Source organism: Equus asinus, chromosome 8, assembly GCF_041296235.1.
Source record: "Equus asinus isolate D_3611 breed Donkey chromosome 8, EquAss-T2T_v2, whole genome shotgun sequence".
Taxonomy (NCBI): Eukaryota; Metazoa; Chordata; class Mammalia; order Perissodactyla; family Equidae; genus Equus; species Equus asinus.
In genome coordinates this window covers 64,563,115-64,585,339 of record NC_091797.1, presented here as the reverse complement: position 1 = coordinate 64,585,339, position 22,225 = coordinate 64,563,115, and the positions used below count along the sequence as shown (strand labels likewise).

Sequence of the window (22,225 nt, the reverse complement as noted above, 5' to 3'; positions counted from 1 at the left end):
GTTTCATGTGACTTTTCCACTCGTCGGTAATTTCCTTGAGGGAGGCAAATAGTGGTCTTGTACACCTTTGTTTTCCTATTACCTCGCTTAATGCTTACATTAAGTGTAGGTGATTTCTTAAATGTTGAAAGAGATTGAATGAATAGACTCATTAATTCATAACTTGCAAGGAGCTATTTGTAGTATATGGCACTAATAATAATAAACATACTAAAAGTACAGGAGTATATAATTTGAAGGACTTGGACAAAATAATCCATATCTTCCTCCAAAAAATGCTATGATGGCCTGAATCCAGATAATTTAAAGTCTGATTTTGGTCTTATATTCTAGGACATAATGGTTTAGTATAGAGTGACTTTAAAGGAGAAACTTAGATATATCTAACCTGGAATTACTGAACAGCAAAGATTTAGCAAAATAATTAGAATCATAAACTCTTTAACTCAGCATAACCCAAACTTTTTTTTTTTAAAGATTTTATTTTTTCCTTTTTCTCCCCAAAGCCCCCTGGTACATAGTTGTATATTCTTCATTGTGGGTCCTTCTAGTTGTGGCATGTGGGATGCTGCCTCAGTGTGGTTTGATGAGCAGTGCCATGTCCGCGCCCAGGATTCGAACCAACAAAACACTGGGCCGCCTGCAGCGGAGCTCGCGAACTTAACCACTCGGCCACGGGGCCGGCCCCAGCATAACCCAAACTTTTAAGCACAAAAGCCACCCGTTTAATTTAGTTAAAAAAATTTTTTTCGCATGGCATCTATTAATATGAACACATTTTGGGTAACTAATCTGTCATTTGAAATTCAGAAAGATTAAATTGCCCCCTAAACAAATATTGTGTTGAACTATATGAAATTGCTCATATTGGACTTGTTGACCTGCAAAAGACCCTGCAGTGTGGTTTAACCTCATATCACATGGTTGCTCAGTGGCCCTTAGAGGCCAAGAATCCTAACACCTGGTCACTTCACTTTGAAGTTTTAACCCCCTGGGATGTGTTCACACCATCAGTATCAACCATCAGTGCACACTGATGGAGTGCTTATTTTGGCTAGAGCTCAATTTTGGCTCTAGAGATTTTTTTAAAAAAGTATGTTTCTGAATTTCAAGTGGAGAAAGAGATTACTCTCCCAATATACATCAATATTAATATGTTTTATAGAAAAAGAAAAGAGCTTCTTTTGGTCTTAAGTCTATGTGGGAAATGCTGGTTTAAAAATCAAGTTACTGAGTGAGTTTAAATATTAACGACATTCTACTGTACCTGGTTTGGATTCCCTTTTTCTATTAAGCGTAATTATTTTAACCCCTTCCATTATGTATTTCTTGTAATACTTTTGGTTTTGAGTTCAACCTTTAGAAACAGATGAAAGGTAAATCACTGTTCAACTCAGTTCTTGCTGTATATCTTTGAAATAAAATGTCTGAAGCTGTGCTGAAAGTATTTTAGTGACTAACTTCATGTATTACATTGGGATGTATTTTATCATTACTATTATTTTGTTATGGCTGAATGCTTGATGAATGATATGATCTTAAAATGTGTTATATATATTTATAGGATGGAAGATGCTGATAATTCTGAAAAGAGTGTAAATGAAGAAAATGGAGAAGTATCAGAAGACCAATCTCAAAATAAGCACAGTCGTCACAAAAAAAAGAAGCATAAACACAGAAGTAAACATAAGAAACATAAACATTCCTCAGAAGAAGACAAGGATAAAAAACATAAACACAAGCATAAACATAAGAAACACAAAAGAAAAGAGATTATTGATGCTTCTGACAAAGAAGGTTTGTCTCCAGCAAAAAGAACTAAACTTGATGATTTAGCTTTGTTGGAAGACTTGGAAAAACAGAGAGCCTTGATTAAAGCTGAACTTGATAATGAGTTAATGGAAGGAAAGGTCCAGTCTGGGATGGGGCTCATATTACAGGGTTACGAGTCTGGCTCTGAAGAAGAGGGGGAGATTCATGAAAAGGCAAGAAATGGAAATAGGTCTAGTACTAGATCCTCAAGTACGAAGGGCAAACTTGAACTTACGGACAATAAAAATAGCACAAAAAAGCGAAGTAAAAGCAGATCCAAAGAACGGACTAGACATAGGTCTGATAAAAAGAAAAGTAAGGGAGGTGTTGAAATAGTGAAAGAGAAGGCACCTAGGAGCAAGTCAAAGGAGAGGAAAAAGTCCAAAAGTCCATCCAAAAGAAGTAAGTCTCAAGATCAAGCAAGAAAATCAAAATCTCCTACCCTTAGGAGGCGATCTCAAGAGAAAATTGGGAAGGCCAGATCTCCTACTGATGACAAGGTTAAAATTGAAGATAAAAGTAAGTCAAAAGATAGAAAAAAATCCCCAATTGTAAATGAAAGTAGAAGTCGTGATCGAGGAAAAAAATCCAGGTCCCCAGTTGACTTAAGAGGTAAATCCAAAGACAGGAGGTCACGGTCCAAAGAGAGAAAATCAAAACGGTCTGAAACTGACAAAGAAAAGAAGCCAATTAAATCTCCCTCTAAAGATGCGTCTTCTGGGAAAGAAAATAGGTCACCCAGTAGAAGACCTGGTCGTAGTCCTAAAAGAAGAAGTTTGTCTCCGAAACAACGTGATAAATCAAGAAGAAGTAGATCTCCACTTCTAAATGATAGAAGGTCTAAGCAGAGCAAGTCCCCGTCTCGAACTCTGTCTCCTGGTAGAAGAGCCAAGAGTCGATCCTTGGAAAGAAAAAGAAGAGAACCAGAAAGGAGACGACTTTCTTCTCCAAGGTAATTTATTTTCAAAACGTTAATGCTTGTTACCCATGCACCAGATTTTAAAGAAGCTAGAACTTGTGGACAATAAAAAGTGAGATAGTAATGAGTTTTATAATTCTAAGTATATCTTTTCTGCTGTGTTAATATTTGCACCTTTGTCAATGAGTATCTTGACTGTGGGTGATTTACAAATATTGAACTTGGTGACAGGATCAGGTTCTTTTTTTTTTTTTAGATTCTTAAATTTAGTACCTAATTTGCAGAATCACTACTTTTGAGGCCAAGTAATTTGGCTGATAAATATACATATTTATAAATATACATAAATATACATATACATAAATATACATAAATATATTTATGGAGGGGGTTAGTTTCTAGAGTGGAGGTTATTACTTCCCTTAACGTAAACAAATAAAACAACCGGTTGTTTTACCAGCAAAATGGGTTTATTCAGTAATAGCAGAGGAGTTGCAGTTTGGGACAAGCAAGCTACAGCAAAACCCTAGATGAGTCCAGCAAACTAAGAAGAGGACTTATTGAGAAAAAGGAGGAAGTTGCGAGGGGTTGTTTTGAAGGAAAATCAGTTAGTGGAAAGTAAGAGTTCAGAGTGGTGGTGATTTCTCATTGGCTGATTTGCTGGGCAAGAGGAAATCTTTCCTCCTGCTAGGATAGTAATTGACGTCTTCCTCTTTGAGTCTGTAATTGACATGGAGTACTAAGTGTGAGGGCTCCCCCTTCTGGCCTCCCAATCTCATTTTAAATGACGTTTCCTTTATTTTGTTTGACACTTCATTATATAGGCTGAAAGTGTTAGGTTTAAAAAAGGTGCCATCAGTTTAAGGATTGTGATCTGTCCATTCTCTTGAAGTGGCATGATTTTTGATTCTAACAATATAAATTAGAACTACAGTTTTGGGAGGCCCCCAGAAGATAATTAAATTGAAAGTGGAAATTTGTTTCTGTTACTAATTCATATACTTAGAATTTCACTGTTGGAAAAAAATCTTTTAAGTTTAGGAAGAGTAGTGTAAGGAATGATTTTATTTTTTACCAATAATAATAAAAATGATTCATATTTATGTAATAGATTTGGTCCATCAGTTCTTTTCTCATAAATTCTTGTGATTTTCTCTCCTCATGAGGTGGAGTGACTCTCATACTTAATTTGTAAATGAGAAAATAGATTGAGGTTATTTAACTTAAGACATTGAAACGATTTTGATGGGGAGGGGCAGGCGTTGTTCAGATGAGTCTAAACTACTTTAGAAACTGATTTTTAAATATTTTTGTATTCAGTAATTAGGCATGTGAAGTTAACCAGATTTCGCTTAAAAGAATGGTAGCTTATCCTATGTAAAGATGCTATGAATTTCTGGCCAATTTACTGTTGCATATTAATGTTTACTGTGTATGGGTATAAGTATAAGTTGACCTTGAAGTTTAGATTATCATATTTTCCACGAAGTTTCAAGAATCCTGATTTCAAAGTGCTCTGTCTTGAGCAGTATTCTTGATTCTTGTCTTCTAAGTGGCGTTGTGATGAAGCAGCCCCCTTCTTCCTTCGGCTTTCTGTGTTGAAGCGGTCGTTAGTGGTACTGATTATGTTAGCTAAAGTGTTTTCTTAGTGATCCTGACCTCTTTCACTTTGCTTTCAGTTTGAGAAGGAAAATCTAAGTTTGTTGAGGGCTGAAGTTGATAATTGAAACAAAAGTATTTTTTTAAATTACAGAAGAAATCCATCCCTCCTCCACTAGCACTCCTAAGAAGAGTGTATCCTTCTAGCCCATTTTCTACGCATATACAGTTGTATGAATATGTTCTTTCTCATAAAAATGGAGTCATACTACTCATTTTAACAGTGATTTGCTTTTTTCATGAGACATTTTTGTGACAATACATAAAGATCTTTTTAAGGTCTTTATGTTAACGGCAACATGATATTTTACAGTGTAGATGTACCATAATATATTTAATCATTCCCTTGTTGAAACAGGAAAATTGAGGTTGATTCTAGTTTTTTGCGACTGTATGCAAAGATATGCACTAGTTACGTGTGAGGTTTCTTTGTAGAATAAAGTCAAGAAGTGGAATTGTGAAGTCTAAGGTTATATACATTTACATTTTAGAAAGTTACTGCCACATTTCCTTCCAGGAGAGTTATACCAGTGTGTACTTCCCTGACTAGATGGACTGTCCTTTTCTCTTAACTCTTAGTTATATTTCTTCTGTTCTAAGATGAATGTTGATTGTAAGATGCTATTACAGGAGTCCCCGTTTGTCTGAGGGTGATACATTCCAAGACCCCAGTGGGTGCCTGGAAACTGGGACTAGTACTCAACCCTATATGTACTATGTTTTTTCCTATACGTACCTATTTGAGGAGTGACAGCAAAAATAGCACGGATTTCTTTTTCCTTCAAGATTTCACGGATGAAGATTCGTTCTTATCATAGATCTTAGCAACTTCTGCATGTGGTTTTTTTTCTTTCCTCATTAAGTCAAGAATTTTCACCTTTTCACTTAAAGGAAGCACTTTACAGCTTCTCTCTGGCATATCCAAATTGCCAGCATCAGTATTCTTGCACTTTGGAGCCATTATTAAGTTAAATAAGGGTGAGTTCAACACAAGCACCGCAGTAACCGCCACAGTCGATCTGATAACTGAGATGACTTCTAAGTGACTGATGGGCAGGTAGCCTATACAGCGTTGACAGCCGGACAAGGAGATGATTCACGTCCCAAGCAGGATGGCTCAAGATTTTATCATGCTACTGGGAGCCACACGCAATTTAAAGCTTATGAATTGTTTATTTCCGGAGTTTTTCATTTAATATTTTCGGACCCTGGTTAACCACGTGTGACTGAAACGAAGAAAGCAAAACTGGATAAGAAGGAATTACTGCACATGTAAAGCACTTAGCATATGGAAATATTTAAGGAGGTTCCCTGACATTCTAACTAGTGAAATTCCGCCAGATTCTATGTTGTTTGTCTGGAACTAGAATCAGTGGCTTTACCAGTATGAATAACCTTTAATAATTCTTCAAATTGTGAGACCAGGCGAAATAGACCTTTTGTTGTGTGCCTTGCCATAACACCAAAGTGTCATTATGATCATCTGAATTTAAGTTTTGTTACAAAATGTTAATTTTGTATTTACTGTCTTTAGGTTAGCATGCCCTTTCCTAAGATGTTGTCTACATGTAGAAGAAATTCATTTATTTTAATTTGATTTAATTTTTTATTAACTTGTATTTGGTCCCCTTAAGAACACGACCTCGAGATGATATCCTCAGTAGACGTGAAAGGTCAAAAGATGCCAGCCCGATCAATAGGTGGTCTCCAACCCGAAGAAGAGCCAGTAGATCTCCCATTAGAAGGAGATCTCGTTCCCCACTCAGACGTAGCAGGTCTCCCAGAAGAAGAAGCAGGTCTCCTCGGAGAAGGTAAAGATGTGTTACATATGCTGTCTTTTGCTTCATTAAACTCTGAATGCTTTTGAAGGTCTCTGTTAGTGTACTTGATAGGTTTTCTTAAAGACCATTTCTCTGAAAAATTGTAGCTATGATGCTGTATAGTTTTCCTTTTACCAGCGTGTGATATTTCACACGTACTGGTTTTTCTTTAATAAAATTTTCCTTCAAATTTAAAACGACTGAGTTTATTTAAAACTCACTCATTTAACGGTAGGACATTTTTCTGTTTTTTAAGAGAGAAATAGTAAATGAGCTAGGCTTAGGATTTTTTTTTTAACTAGCAGGATAGATCATAGGGTAATAAATAGCCCAGTTTCCTGTCATTTTTTCGTTGCAGTTCTGTATTTTGTCCCCTTAAGAACATGACCTCTAGATGATATCCTGAGCAAAGGCGAAAGACTCCTTGGACGAAAACCTAGTTACTTTACAGTGGTAGAAACCATTTTATGTGAAGCACATGTCGTCAGTTGGTTAATCAAAAAGATTGGTTTTTAAAGCAGGGAATCATTTAAAAAATACACTTATACCTTAAGTATTTCAACCTAAAACATAAATGGACATTCATTTGCCAATCTTTTAACATTTTTAATTGAACTAATACATGAATATACTTTAAGAAACAGCACATCCAAGGCTTATATTGCAACCAATGGATATGTCTTTACATATCTCTGAGTATTTTTGTATACTACAATCCTAGAGTAGAAATACTTCGTGTAAGAATGTACATGTTGGAAGAATGTACATGCCGTGTTATCTTTTTATTTTCTACTTTGTGCAATCAGTTTTTTTAATACCACCCCTCACATCACACGTTTCTTTTCTGCCTGATTTCATCGCATTTCTGTATGTTTCCAGATATAATAGAGTAATTATTAAGGTCATATGCATATTGTTCATTGCTGAGCAGATAGAGGAAGCGGGAAGAGAGGACCTTCTGGTGCTCCTAGCCTTCTGGCTCCAAACTGACTGATAGGCCTGCCTACACAGTTATCATTGTAGGATTTGTTCTCCCTTTTCTGTCCTCTTGGTATTCCTTTGTTTCTCTCTTTCCTTTTTTATAAAAGCTTCAGCGTGTGGTTCTGTATCCTAGTTGTTCGTTTTTAGTTCTCTCTGTGAGCTGCCTCCACAGTATGAGACGGGTCGTGTGGTTCTACGACTGGGAAATGAACCCAGGCTACAGTGGTGAGAGCACCGAATCTTAACCACTAGACCACCAGGGCTGGCGCCCCTTGTTTCTCTCTTATGTTGTGATTCCATCTCTTGTATCCCTTGTCTTCTCATGTTTTACCTCCTTGCTTTGGTATAATGCCTCTCCAGTAGTTTCCTGAGGAAAGTGCATGCAAAGGACATTTTTTGGAACCTGTGTCTCACAGATGCTAAATTATTCTCATTGCTAAATTATCAAGGAGTAGAATTCTAGGTTGATATCATTTTTCCTTAAAAATTTTGAAATTGTTCTACTGATTTCTAGTTTCTAGTATTGGTATTGAGAAGTCCTATTCTGATGCTTGGGCATTTTTTGCGGGACATGCTTTTTTTCTCTATCCCTCTCTTTTTATGATAAATGTCCTTTATTCTGAAATTTTGCTATAATATGCCTTGGTGTGTAGTTCTTTCTTCCCATTTGTTTTGCTGGGCGCTTAGGCCCTTTAAAGCAGGGAGGTTTTGACTGCCTCTTCTGAGAAGTTTTCTCTCTTTTTTTGGTTTCTGTTTGCTTTCTTTTTCCAGTTGGACCTTCTGTATTGTTCCCATGTTTTTTGTTTGTCCTCTTGTTCTACTTTCAGTCTAGGAGATTTTCTCATTCTACCTTCTTACCCTTCTAATTGATTTTTTTTTTTCCTGTGCTCATATATATTATTTCTAAGACCTTGTCGGCTGTTTATTCTTTTTTTATTTTTTACTTTTTATAAAGATTGGCACCTGGGCTAACATCTGTTGCTAATCTTTTTTTTTTCTTCTTCTTCTCCCTAAAGCCCCCCAGTACCTAGTTGTATATTCTAGTTGTGAGTGTCTGTGGTTGTGCTATGGGGGATGCCACCTCAGCATGGCCTGATGAGCCGTGCTGTGTCCGCTCCCAGAATCCCAGCTGCTGAAACCTTGGGCTGCCAAAGCAGAGCGTGCGAACTTAACCACTCGGCCACAGGGCTGGCCCAGGTTTTCCTCTTTTTTTGGCCAAACCTTTCTAAAGAATCCTAGCATATTAGAGTAGATTGTTTGAAAAGGTTCCTTGGAAGACATCTAGTTAGTCCAAAAAAATTGTATACTTTGAATTATAGACTCATATTTGGAAGGAACCATAAAGATAATCTATTAGCGGTGCCATGTCCACGCCCAGGATCCGAACTGGTGAAATGCTGGGCTGCCGAGGCGAGTGTGCGACTTAACCACTCAGCCAAGGGACTGGCCCCTGTTTATTTTTTAATAATATTTTACTCTTGTTTTATGGAAATAGCATCTCTTATGTCAAAGATGATAATGAGTTTATTTTGTGGAGTTTTTGTTGTTTATAGTTTTCTTCTTTTACCTATACCTTGTTTCTTTCCAGATTCTTTTTGCTGCTTGTTTGCTTTTTCCGCTTGAAGACTTTCCTCAGACAGCTGGATTCTTCTTTGCTGCCCCTGCTGATTTACAAGTTAGGCCCTGAGAAAGCTGAATGGAAGCTTTCTTCTATTCTGACAATGGGGAACTTGTGGATTAGTGGGTATCACTTCAGGGTGAGGAGGTAGAGGCTTTAGCATGTCAGTGACTGTAGGTCTTGTCTTTGGGCTCATGAGTTTTCCAGAATCCTCTTATCTCTTGCTAGAAAGTATAGACATGCCTCCCAGTGGAGTTCTGGTCCTTCATGATGGTAGATTTCCCATTAATTCTGTTTTTGGTACAGTGCCTCCCTGATACCTTGGGCCAGTTTCTACGACAATCAGCAGCTCTTTATAAAGTGAATCTTCAGTATGATGCCTGAATGTGAGGAGGAATAGTTGGCATTTTCCCCAGGGTCAGCAAGGGGAATATACAAAGTCAAGCTGTTCCTAAAGGCTTTCAACCTTTCTTTTCAGCTTTCACCTCACATTCCACCCTTCAGAGGATATGGTGTCTCCAATTCTTGAGGCTTTCTGGGGTTTGGGGCATGCACTGACTTTTCTTATTTACCTAGTCTGTTCCTGTTGGATTACTATTTAGATTTGATTTGTTAACTACTCTTCTATCCAGTTTGTACATGTCAAGATTTTGTTGTCATCTGTGTTATCATACCTCTTTGCATTCTCTTTGCCTGAGGATTCTCTTTTTAATTGTTCCTTTTACTGTCGTTTTAGTAAGGTTTCAGAATAAATCTGAGACAAGCAGGGTGGTCAGATGTGACATTAACAGGGAGTCTGCCAGTCCTTTCTAGACTCACAGCTTTTTCTGTTTGGAGTTTCACATCATCTTTGTAACATAAACTTTACCCTTAATGCTTGAACTATGATATTAGTTTCTATTTGTTTAACCTTTAGTCAGTTGTAGAAATATATGAGGACCATATTAATTAAACTTAGAATTTTTGTCACATTTGTCTTCCTATGCTTTATGAGCAGTGATTTTTTAAAAAATCAGGTCGTGCTGAGGCGGCATCCCACATAGCACAATCAGAAGCACTCACAACTAGAGTATACAACTATGCACTGGGGGCTTTGGGGAGAAGGAAAAAAGGAAAATTGGCAACAGATGCTAGCCCAGGTGCCAATCTTTATAAAAAGTCAAAAATAAAATTTAAAAAACAGCCAACAAGGTCTTAGAAATAACATATATGAGCACAGGAAAAAAAAATCAATAGAATGGTAAGAAGGTAGAATGAGAAAATCTCCTAGACTGAAAGTAGAACAAAAGTTGCTTAGTGCACTCTGCTTCAGCAGCCCGGGGCTTCACCAGTTCAGATCCTGGGCTCCGAAATGGCAGGGCTATTGGAACATACTTACATAAAGTAAAATTCACCCTTTCTACTGTAAAGTTATGAATTTTAACAAACACATGCAGTCACATAATCACCGCAGGCAAGGTAGAGAACATCCATCGCCCCCAAGTTCCCTTCTGCCGCTTTGCAGTCAGTAAGAACAGTAGCTATGTTTTAGTCATTTTCAGTTAAGTTGATTATCCCAATCTTTCTGATTTATGTTATTTCGTGTTAAAATTTTAATTGACCCTTTTTTCTTAAGATTTTATTTTTAGAACAGTTTTAGGTCCATAGCAAAATTGCTTTTGAAAAGTACAGAGGGTTCTCCTCAACTGCTGCCGACACACCCAGTGCCTCCCTGACTTTAATTGACTTTTATTTTTTTTTTAAAGATTTTATTTTTCCTTTTTTTCCCCAAAGCCCCCCAGTACATAGTTTGTGGGTCCTTCTAGTTGTGACATGTGGGACACCGCCTCAGCATGACTTGATGAGCGGTGCCATGTCCTCACCCAGGATCCAAAGCAGCGAAACCCTCAGCAGCCGAAGCAGAGCATGCGAACTTAACCACTCGGCCATGGGGCTGGCCCCTGACTTTTAAATATATATATATATTTTTTTCCTCCTCAAATAGGGACAGAGGTCGGAGGAGCAGATCACGCTTGAGAAGGCGGTCTCGATCACGAGGTGGTCGTAGACGTAGGAGCAGAAGCAAAGTAAAGGAAGATAAATTTAAAGGAAGTCTTTCTGAAGGAATGAAAATTGAGCAAGAATCTTCATCTGATGATAAGTAAGAATGGTCATTTTTTTCTTTTTCCAATTTAGGGAAATACTGTTTTGACTTGGAAATCTTTAATTTCCACCTGAATATCATAAGCGAATCCATTAATTTGGTCCTGAATTTAAAGATTAATCTTTTGTGCATATTTCATAGGTCATATGGCAGAGGTCATGGTTTTCTGAGTTTACAGGTTTCCGTTTGGCTGGAGTGAATATTGACCCATCACTTTATCATGAGCCTTCCCTTCTTTATTTTTATTAGAAAAGACAAGTATATTAGATAGTCTTGCCAATCTTAGTTACTGATTTTTGGGGGGGGGGGGTGAATTTTTATGCTAAGATTAAAGTTTTCAGTTTATGTAAAATGATACGTACTTTGCAGTTGAGTCTGTCTGGTGGCAGCTATGCCTGTTATAATGTGGAAAATGCAGAAACATTTCAGTGTCTGATAAAATAGTGTGGGAATTCTTTTAATGCAAATTAATTAAATGGAACATCTCAAAAATAAATAAGACTAATTAATTAGAGCATTGGTTCTCAACCGGAGGTGATTTGCATCCCCAGGGACATTTTGGCAATGTCTAAAGACATCTTTGGTTGTCATCTAGTGGCTAGAGGACACGGATACGTTTCAATATCCTGCAATGCACAGGACAACGCCCTCATAATGAAGAACTATCAAAACGTCAATGGTGCTAAGGTTAAGAAAGCCTGATTTGAGTTAGGTGATAAGAAAGTTGAGTGGGGAAAGGATGTTCTGCATAGATCCTAATACCAACAGGGTGCATTTTGCTTACTGTTTTGCAGTGAACATTCCCATCATATAAAAGGCTGCACTGGGAGGGATCATAAAGATTGTGGGGGAGTTTTTTGGGGGAGAATTGGGACCAGTCAAGGGCTTTGTTTGGAGGACAGCAACCTTCTTGAGATTCTATGCAAACGTTTATATGTGCATTTTTGATAGCACAGGGTCTGCTTTCAGAGGGTTCTGTGACTCAGAAAAGGTACCAATTTACTGATCTGTACTAGCCCTCTTGTTTTATAGGTGTGAAAACTGAGGCTAGAGAGAGAAAATGACTTTACTGATACTAAAGTCATGGCAGAGCCAGTGATGGCTTTTTTAAAACTTAAGGATCATTCTTTTGTTCTCAGTTTTGGTGCCATGAAACAGGTGAGGGGAAAAATGAGACATGGAAGGTTGAATTATTTGCCAGGATTCCAAACCAGGCACTGGGACAGTTTAGAAACAGGGATAAAGAGAATAAGGTGGCTTAAGACTTTTGCACAATCTTAATGATGACTTTCATTTTCCAGCTTTTATTTTTAAAATGTATGAAATTATGGTTTTGGAATCTCAAAGGATGTTTGAAATTAATTGTGCGTGTACGTGTGTAATTTTTTTAAGCCTCGAAGACTTTGATGTAGAAGAAGAAGATGAAGAAGCCCTGATAGAACAGAGAAGAATACAAAGGCAGGCCATTGTTCAGGTAGCTGACTTTAGTGAAATGTTCGTAGTCCTCTTTAAATAAGCACTTCTAGTAAAATTAAGGTTTTCTTCTTCAACAAAGAAGTGACGGTAGTAACAATTGACTAAGTCTTGAAAAAAGAAGGGTGTATATAAAATTGTATGATTTGAAAAAATGAAAGTTTCTTAATAAAATTGAAAGTGTTGCCCTTTTTTATATGCAGGATTCTGATATAAACTTATTTTGTAAGGCATAAAATTTAAAGTTTGCTTTCTTTTTTTTAAATTAATGAACAATAAACCCTCATAGATGGGTATAGAATAAATTGGAGAAATTTTATTTAGCAAAGTTTAGGCCTGTTACTGTGTGGAAAAAAAACATTATTTTTAGTGTCAAATAAAATGTTGGACTTTCTAACACAAATGTAATTGTTTAAATGGAGCATCTCAAAAATTTAAGACTAGTTTGAAGCAAGGTGATTAAGAAAATAGGGTGGAGAAATGGGTTATACATAGGTTTTGATATGGTCGTTTAATGATAAGGTTAGCTGACTTGGAAGTTTGTCACTTCTTCCTTGGCCAGCGCTTGGTGAGTGATGGAGTTGAGAGGAAGAATTCTGGAAGACAGGAAAAATGTTTGGATACTGTGAGGACAGTACACAAAAGGAAAGGACAGTTGGGGCAGCTCACCTAAATATACATAGCAAACCATAAATTAGGGAATGGTATGTCAGAGCAAAGGAAAGAACTTAAATCACCAGAGGATGGAAGGCAAAACTGAGTTCCAGAGGAAACTTACTTTTCTGGGGCACTGATAAAATTGTTAATTAAACTGGTATCCCTAAAGACTTGGTTGAATCTTTTTTTGTTCTTGCCCAGGTCCATAATCCCTTATCTCCAACCCTTGGAGCCAGAGGTGCTTCAGAACTCAGAAATATTTGAATTTTAGAAAGGTAATATGGTGCCTCTATATTACTTAGCCCCATCACTGGGGTCTAGAACAGCACCCCATCATCACACACATTAGACTCTGCAGTGAGGCAGGTTATGTTCGCAATGGGGGAGATAATAAGGCTGTAAATAGCATCGTGTCTGTTCTTGTCAGGTTTTGCCACCTAATAAATGTGCACCAAACATAGAAAAACTTGTTCAGAGTTTTGTGGATTTTGGAATTATATATAAGGGATTGTGGATCTGATTCAATCAAGGCATTAATAAAAAATTTTTAACATTATTTGACACCCTTAACTTTTAAATGCAGCACCTTTTAGTAAATATATTTGGGTAGTATCAGATTTTGTGAAAATAATATATTGTATTGTTACTACAGAAATATAAATATCTTGCTGAAGATAGCAACATGTCCGTGCCGTCTGAACCAAGCAGCCCCCAGAGCAGTACTCGTACACGGTCACCTTCTCCAGACGACATTCTGGAAAGGGTAGCTGCTGATGTTAAAGAGTATGAACGGGAGAATGTTGATACATTTGAGGCCTCAGTAAAAGCCAAGCATAACCTAATGACAGTTGAACAGAATAATGGTGAGTAAGTTAGGCTTTTGTTTTGACTGTGGCTTTTCTCTGAATTTTTAGTTCTCTAACTTCATAGTGAGAGAGATTATTTTGGGATGGGGAAAAGAGAAAGGGATTAGGAATGTTGCTCCTGCTAAACATTATAATAATATAGTATTGAACGTATCCTAGAAAATGTTCTCTATAAATATTTTTTATTAGTTCACATAATCTGAACAGTATGTGAATTCCCACATATTTATTACCTTTTGTTTTGCTTGCTCTCAATTATTTTAAAGCAAATTCCAGCTGTGATTTCATTTCATATGTAAATACTTCAATTTGTGTATCTGTTAGATGAGGACTTTTTAATAAAACATTGGTTATTCTTAATAAAGTTGATAATTTAAAAATATCTAATGTCTGATTACAGTTGGTTGGTTTGAATCGAAATCCAAATAAGATACACCTGTTTTATGTGGGGTATATAGCTCTTAAGTCTCTCTTAGTCTTTAATAGTTTTTCTCAGCCTTTCCCGTCCCCCGCCATTTGCCATTTACTTGTGAAGATACCAGGGCTGTGTGTTGGATAAAACTTTCCACTCTGGTTTTGTCTGGCCACATTCTTGTGTCATTTATCTTACTTCCTCTATTGTCAGTATTTCTTGAGAACTAGTAGTTAGTGTCAGAGACTTAAATAGAGACTTGAATAGATTTATATTTAATTTTTTGGGCAAAATGCTTCATATGTAGTGTATACTAGCATCGCGTCAGGTGGCATGTGGTGTGTGTTTGTCCTATCTTTGTTGACATTGAGGTTGTTTGTTTAGATAAGGTGACTGCCATCTATGCAACGGGAAGTTTCCCTTCACCTGTTCACCTGACAGGTTTAGCCGTCATTGCTGATTGTTACTTTGATCCATTGTTTCATGGGATGGGTTCCCAAAGTGGTGATTTTTTTATTATTATTATTTTTATCATTCCCTTTGAATTATTAACTCTAATTCTGTAAAAGAAAAGGTTTCTGTTCTTTGGTTACCCCAAAATATAGTTTGTACAAGAAAGGTAGGATAAATGCTTGATTGTTTTGTTTTATCGTCCAGTTTTTAGCATAGAATAGAACTGATACCCAGCAACCTCCAGAGATGACCAATGAGATTTTGGTTGTTTTTGTTGGGTTTTTTAAATTTGTACATGATGTACTTGTCTTTCAATCTATTGCTGTCATTTTTCTTTTTGAAGCTCAAATTGTTCTCTCTTCAAGTGCCAAGGTGGGGAGGGAGCCCTTTTAAGTTGGTTTCTAATGTCTTTTTGACCCAAACCCTTCAGTATTAAATAGTGTAGCATTCTTACTTTCTAGGACAGGGATCAGCAAACTTTCTGTAAAGGATCAGTTAGTAAATATTTTAGGCCTTTGTAATTAGACTTCTTTTCTCTATTCCAGCTACTGAGTTTTGCTATTGTATAGAAGCAGCCACAGCCAGCATGAATGACTAAGTATGGCTGTGTTCCAAAACTACGGACACTGAAATGTGAATTTCATATAATTTTCATGTGTCAGAAAATAGTCATGTTTTTCTCTACATCTTTAAAAATGTAAAAATAGATCATCATACAAAAACAAGCAAGGGGCCAGATTTGGCATAGTCTGTTGCTGTTCTAACACAGTAAGATACACAGGCTCACCTTGTACATATCTTGCCCCAGAACAGAATCGGCTGTTGCTTCAAGGATCCCTGGTTCTGTTTAATAGGCAGTGCCATTTAGAGATCACAGGGCACTTATGGGTGCCCGTTATTTTTGGGCCTTTTCAGTGGACAAAGCTAGGAAATACATTTGTTTTTGGAAAGGAGGAGTTCATGTTGATATTGCCAATCCTATTTGAATTATAAGATTTGTATTAACTACTTTGATTTTATAATTTCTGTCTCTTTTACAGTGAAAAACTTGGTTCCTAATAACATGATTACTCAGGGTATTATTTTGAAATTTTTATACACATAGTTATCGATATGATCATCAATATTAAATGTACCCAATGCAGTTTGAAGATGTAATGGTTTTTTTGTCCTTAGGGTACATTCCCGGGTATATAGTCACAAGTGTATTTTAATGTCATTTGAAATAGTTCTCTTGTATATGGTTATACCACCGATTTGATAGGTTTAGGTTTGTTTCCATTTGCTTTTGATTTTTAGGAGTTTTATGGATTTTTTAAATTATTAAAACATCTTTTGTATGTGTATGTATTTGTATTCTATATATGCATGCACATAAAACATGCTGTATACTCATCTATATGAAAAGATCTCCTTCATACCTTTTTGCAGCTGCACTCTATTCCAGTAAAGTGAATGCGCCAAATTTTATTCAAATTGTCTTCTAATGGTGGATATTTGGATTGCGTCCAGTTGCTGGCTATTCATTGGAGCCTTAATTATAATAGCATTGTGCATTAAGTCATTTTTTTATGCTTGCCACTGTGTCTTCGGGATAGTTTCTCAGAAATGGGATTGCTAGGTCAGAAGAGTGAATGAATACGTGATTTTGCTGTATATTTCCAAATTCCCGTCTATAAGGGTTGTACAGTTTTGCCATCCCACAAGCAGTGCCTGAGTGTTTATCTAGGGCCTTTTAAGAGAATATTGTCATATTTTTGGATTTTTAGCTCGTCTCATATGAGAGAAATGGTATCATGTAATTTTAATTTGCATTTCCCTTACTGTAAGTGAGATTGGACATATGTTCATATGCTTAAAGCCAGTGTATTCTTTTTCTCTGGGAACTCCTATATATATATATATCTCCCCCCAAGTTTTCTAAGAGTTTTAGGACTTTTTAGGGGAGAACTATATATAGATCTTTATCTGTCTATAGTGGGGATATTAACCTTTTGAGATTTAGGTTGCAATTTAGAAATAAATTTTTTAAAGAAGAGCATTCATTTTAATACATAATCATTGTTTCGCTGTTAGCATACTAATTTAACTGATGTTGGTGAAAGTACTGCTTTTAGGTCTTTCAATTTTCTGGAATGTATCCTTTTAGTGAAAAGTGGATAGCTTTATAAATCTTAAGTATTATAAAGTGATTTTAAGTTGAGTATTAATGGAAAACTGCTGTGTGAGAAGAAAAAAGGGTTAAATTGTTATTAGTGATTTTCCATTCACTTAGTATGTTTTAATTATTGTATCTCTCTTCATTTTTCAAATATTCATGCTAATTTCCATTAAGGTTCATCTCAGAAGAAGCTCTTGGCACCTGATATGTTTACAGAATCTGATGATATGTTTGCTGCATATTTTGATGTAAGTAATTTTAAGTCATAAAAATACAACTTTTAAAAGTATATATAACAAATATGTATTTATGTGTATATACATATATAGAGAAGCATAAAGCATTGGGTCAAAATTTTAATATAATAGTACTTAGGTGAGATAGGATGATGTCAGTAATTTCTGAGCCTTTATTAGAACAGAGTCCACTTTGGGCTTGTATGTTGTAGGTGATTGAGAACTTAAAGATTTGGAACCTAATAGAATTCATTGAAGAGTTGGAAATGTTATAAGGAGTGTTAAGAAATTTGGGTCCTTTAACCATTTTTTTCTTAAAGATTTATTAGTGCCTTTTCTTGAAAAAGTCTTAAAATACATTCAAAAGTATGAGACCGTTTTCCTTATAAATTTAAGTGAACATGAGAAATAAGACTTCGGTAAGGAGAGTTGGGGAGGATAAACATACAACAGAGAAATTAAAAATGAAATAGGATAAGCAGTCAGTCTCCAGGACCCTGAAGACTTTGGTAATTGGTGTAGGTAATGTGTCACATACATTTATTTTGCAAGAGGAACACCGGAAAAAAGATGAATTAAGAGAGGATGAGATGATTATTGAGCCAGTTAAAGTATCAGCACCCCTCCTTGGCCTGGGTGATACTGAAGGATCTTCTGGATGTCATGGAGACTCTTCAGAAGTGCCAGATATTCTTAATCCCACACAAACTCAACTGTTGCAGCCAGTGACATTTCGTGCACGCATGACAACAGAGAAAGAGCTGTTATGTGGGCAGGGCCATAAAAGAAATGTGATAATTGGTCGGAGAGAGATTTGGACACTGATTGTTAACGTAGTGCTCCTCTCTAATTTTTGTCCTCCTCTGTCAGTAGCTGAAGAAGATGAGATCTGGTTTTGTTTGAGTTTTATTTTAATTTATAATGCTCTAGTCATATTCCTGGAAATTTTTTAAGGTAACTTAATTTTTTCCTGAGCATTATTGTGATGCAAGAGACTTTGGTAATAATATTTTAGCTGTATTGCATTTGCATAAGTGATAGAGTATTTAATTTGGCATAAATTGTTTTTATTCAATTTTATCTGGTTTCACCCATTTTTCTTTTAAAGGAAGTACTTCAGGTGTCTGCCCAAGTAGTGGGTAAATAGCTCACATTGCCTTCTTAATTTCAGAGTGCTCGTCTTCGGGCTGCTGGCATTGGAAAAGATTTCAAAGAGAATCCCAACCTCAGGGATAACTGGACTGATGCAGAAGGCTATTATCGTAAGTTCACAGTTCTTACTAATTTTAGAGTTCATTGTAACATTTTGTAAAAGTGTGTTGCTTGATGCAGTCACACGTTGGAGAACTCTGGAAGTCACATCACAGTGCCATCGCTTAACAAGTATGGCACATCTAGCAGCTGCATGAACCCATGTTGTATTCTAGAAGCAGCCCAGAAGCATCACAAGTTGAAGTGAGGTAAAGACTTGATGTGCAACTTAAATCTACTTGAAGTTATTTTCAGCCATGAGATAATCCTCCAGAATGAATGGGTGCATCACTTGCTCTCTTGATCTGAAACCAAGAAAAAATGACATAGAAGGAACTTGGGCTGCCAGTCATGCAGGACTACAGTTGGAGACTGCAGTGAGCATGTTTCTTCCCTACTCAGTGTCAAATTGTGGGCAGTTGAGAGGACAGCAGGAGGTCGTCTTGTAATGGTTGGAAGTGGGCATGTAACTCTAAGCACCTTATGAAGGAGTGACCAGGGCAGGCGTGGCATTGATCCTTCAAGCACATAGTAGAGATTTGACACATTTTTAAAGTGACTGCGCTGTTTCCTACTTTTTGATTTGTTATATGTATCTCCTGGTTTTGTTTAGTAATCTATTTATTATGGTCAAAATTCTAATTTTTTAATTTACTTTTTTAGGTGTGAACATAGGTGAAGTCCTGGATAAGCGCTACAATGTATATGGCTACACTGGTCAAGGTGTATTCAGTAATGTTGTACGAGCCAGAGACAACGCCAGAGCTAACCAAGAAGTGGCCGTAAAGATCATTAGAAACAACGAACTCATGTAAGTTCCGAAAACACCTGTGATGAAACCTTTCATAGCACAAGTATTCACAAATGAACATTTTTAAATGCTGTTTTTACTAAGTGTAACACAATCTTTGTAAAACAAGTCCTGCAAGTATAAGATGACAGAAGCAGTTCTTTTGGACTGGATTTTTAACATATTCAGCATGTGTTATAGGTGAAGCACTAGAACTGTAGGCTGATTGTATTTAGTTCATTTCAGAGCCTTTCAGTACTTACTTTGTGCACTGGTATCACCTTAAACTCCTTCCTTCTGCTGCTTATTTTATGGCCATCTTTTGCTGTGAATATCTTTAACGCAAGACTAGAGGTAAGAAATAAAAGGATCACATTGGTTAGCTGTCACTGAGCATATATGATGGCCTGCAAAAATAGAAAACTGATTTATCAGATAGTTCTGGGGATTATTTGTAATCTTTTATCTTTGTCCTTTAATAGAATAGAGGTAATTGCCATACCCATGTGTTGTTTTGTTTTTTGAGGAAGGTTAGCCCTGAGCTAACATCCGCTGCCAATCCTTCTCTTTTTACTGAGGAAGACTGGCCCTGAGCTAACATCCGTGCCCACCTTCCTCTCCTTTATGTGTGGGATGACTACCACAGCACGTAGGTCCACATCTGGGACCCAAATTGGTGAACCCCGGGCCACCAAAGTGGAACATGAGAACTTAACTGCTGCACCACTGGGCAGGCCTCGCTATATGTTTTAATGCATAATCTATCCCATACAATGAGCTGATGTTAAAGTCAAGTTACCATTAGTTTTGAAACACTATAAAGAAGTGTAGATTTACAGTAAAGTCATAGGCTGTCCAAGTCTTAATAAGTTTTATTTTGTTTTGATGGTCATCCCCAACCTCTATTACAGACACTAACTTTAAAATGTAGCCTATTTACAAATTATAACTAGAATTTCAAAGGATAACCTAATATTAATATTTGATAAGACATCCATAATTAGGCTCTTAAAGGAACCAAGACTTGTCTACAATGTGGTTCCATTTTTGTTAAAAATAGTATTTTCATCAAGATGTTTTGAGATACAACGCGCAAGATTGATTTCCCTTCAAGAAAGGTGGGTTCGTTCCTTAATGTTTCTATTTTGTTTATTGATTATTTTGGAAATTAACTCCGTGAAAACAGTATTTGGCTAAATAGTATTGTGTGAATGATATAGAGACTTGTCACATTGCTCAACAGAGTTACTGTTAGTACTTAAAAAAATACAAATTACTTAACACATCACCTGTGATACGTCAGACTGGGACTTTGCAGATATGGATCATTTAGTTTTCCTAAATTCTGAATGTATTCAATTTTCACCTAATTTTTTTTTTCAGGCAAAAAACTGGTTTAAAAGAACTAGAATTCTTGAAAAAACTTAATGACGCTGATCCTGATGACAAATTTCATTGTTTGCGACTCTTCAGACACTTTTATCACAAACAACATCTCTGTCTTGTATTTGAGCCTCTAAGGTACAGTGTCAAAACCTGTATGTTAAAGTGAAAGTTTAGCTGCTTCATCTCTCCCAACCTCATTTTAGATAAACACCATGACACATTTTCTTGGTATATGATTTGTTTTTCCAGTTAGTTAGCTCTGGTTTTTGTTTCTTAACTTTTGGTTAGGAGCTGCCTTCTTCACAATCATTAATGTATAAACATTAATTGACTGCATACTATGGGCCAGTCACTGATCTCATGTAGCCTTCAGCTCAGCAGAGATTCTCTGAAAATTAAATACTTCAAAGGAGGGTTAAGCCAGGATGGAAAGAAATGGGAATAGTGGAGTAGACGTACAATTTTGATCTTCAAAAGTATGGCTTCATTGTTGTGCTTTCAAATGTAAACCCATTCTGAAATCAGTAGGAACTTTACCATTGTGTATCTGTCCATCTATTTATTTTGGAAATAGAATTTTATTGGAAAAGCACTATGTACATACAGTTTCATATGCCCTCATTTCAGTATAGAATAATTTATGAAAGGTTTAGGAAGTGGTTCTTGACCAGAATATTTTCATCGTAATTCACATTTTGGACTTGATTTTACTTTATACTTGAAAATGTTTTTGCCCTCTTTATTCCCATTTTGCTTTTAACCCCTGATTTTATTTTTTTCTCTCCTAAAAGTATGAATTTACGAGAGGTGTTAAAAAAATATGGTAAAGATGTTGGTCTTCATATTAAAGCTGTAAGATCTTACAGTCAGCAGTTGTTCTTGGCATTGAAACTCCTCAAAAGATGCAATATCCTACATGCAGATATCAAGCCTGACAATATCTTGGTAAGTCAATCAGTCACACAGCCTTGTGCATCTCTGTCTTCTTACCAGTAATGTGATTACCACTGTGTTATTCTAGAAATGACGTTTTAGAAGAATAATTCAGTATAGTAATTACCCATAACAAGTGACTTTACCAGTTTTTACTTTTTGGGCAATTGGGCCATGAAATTTTGTAGTAAAGGACAGAAGAGGAACTAGGCTGCTGTCACAGTGTTTCCTTTTGATTGGTGGATTTAGAGGACACACAAATCCCAAGAGTGCTTTAATGGTGGGCTTCCTCTGACGCCTAAAAAAACTGCTGCACATGTTGCTGTTTTGAAATAAGGAGTGTTCACACATCTTTGTTCTCTAGTTCTATAGGCTGACGGAGGTAGGCACATTTAAGGGAATTACCCTCTCTTAAGCAGATGTATGGAGTTGAGTTTAAAGGTGCCTAGGAATAATTCTTTTTTCCTTTATTCTTACTGCTTTAGAAGCTGTGGCTTCTGAGGGCCCAAACACAGTAAAGCTCAGTTGTGGTTTGGCGTTGTATTGAAAGACATCCCTTTCACAGTCTTGACCTGTCCTAACTAATGACTTCTGGTGTGGTAATATGCAGATTTCACAACGTTTATGTTTTTGAAATTTAGGAATATATAATGGA

The 22,225-nt window shown here is 36.5% G+C and overlaps 1 protein-coding gene across 8 annotated transcripts in view; it reads left to right on the top strand.

The window, feature by feature from the left end:
* PRP4K (pre-mRNA processing factor kinase PRP4K) overlaps positions 1 to 22,225 on the top strand; it is a 34,971-nt gene that overhangs the window by 6,047 nt on the left and 6,699 nt on the right. For all 8 annotated transcript variants that reach the window (XR_006529905.2, XR_011505247.1, XR_011505249.1 and 5 more), the window contains exons 2-11: positions 1,565 to 2,764; positions 6,025 to 6,201; positions 10,794 to 10,949; positions 12,345 to 12,426; positions 13,735 to 13,945; positions 17,149 to 17,222; positions 18,382 to 18,472; positions 19,125 to 19,272; positions 20,635 to 20,772; positions 21,429 to 21,582. Coding sequence is in view for 1 of the 8 variants with exons in the window: in XM_014839640.3 (XP_014695126.1) it covers positions 1,565 to 2,764; positions 6,025 to 6,201; positions 10,794 to 10,949; positions 12,345 to 12,426; positions 13,735 to 13,945; positions 17,149 to 17,222; positions 18,382 to 18,472; positions 19,125 to 19,272; positions 20,635 to 20,772; positions 21,429 to 21,582 (2,431 nt within the window). In the remaining 7 variants the exon portion in view is untranslated. The remainder of the gene's footprint in view (positions 1 to 1,564; positions 2,765 to 6,024; positions 6,202 to 10,793; positions 10,950 to 12,344; positions 12,427 to 13,734; positions 13,946 to 17,148; positions 17,223 to 18,381; positions 18,473 to 19,124; positions 19,273 to 20,634; positions 20,773 to 21,428; positions 21,583 to 22,225) is intronic.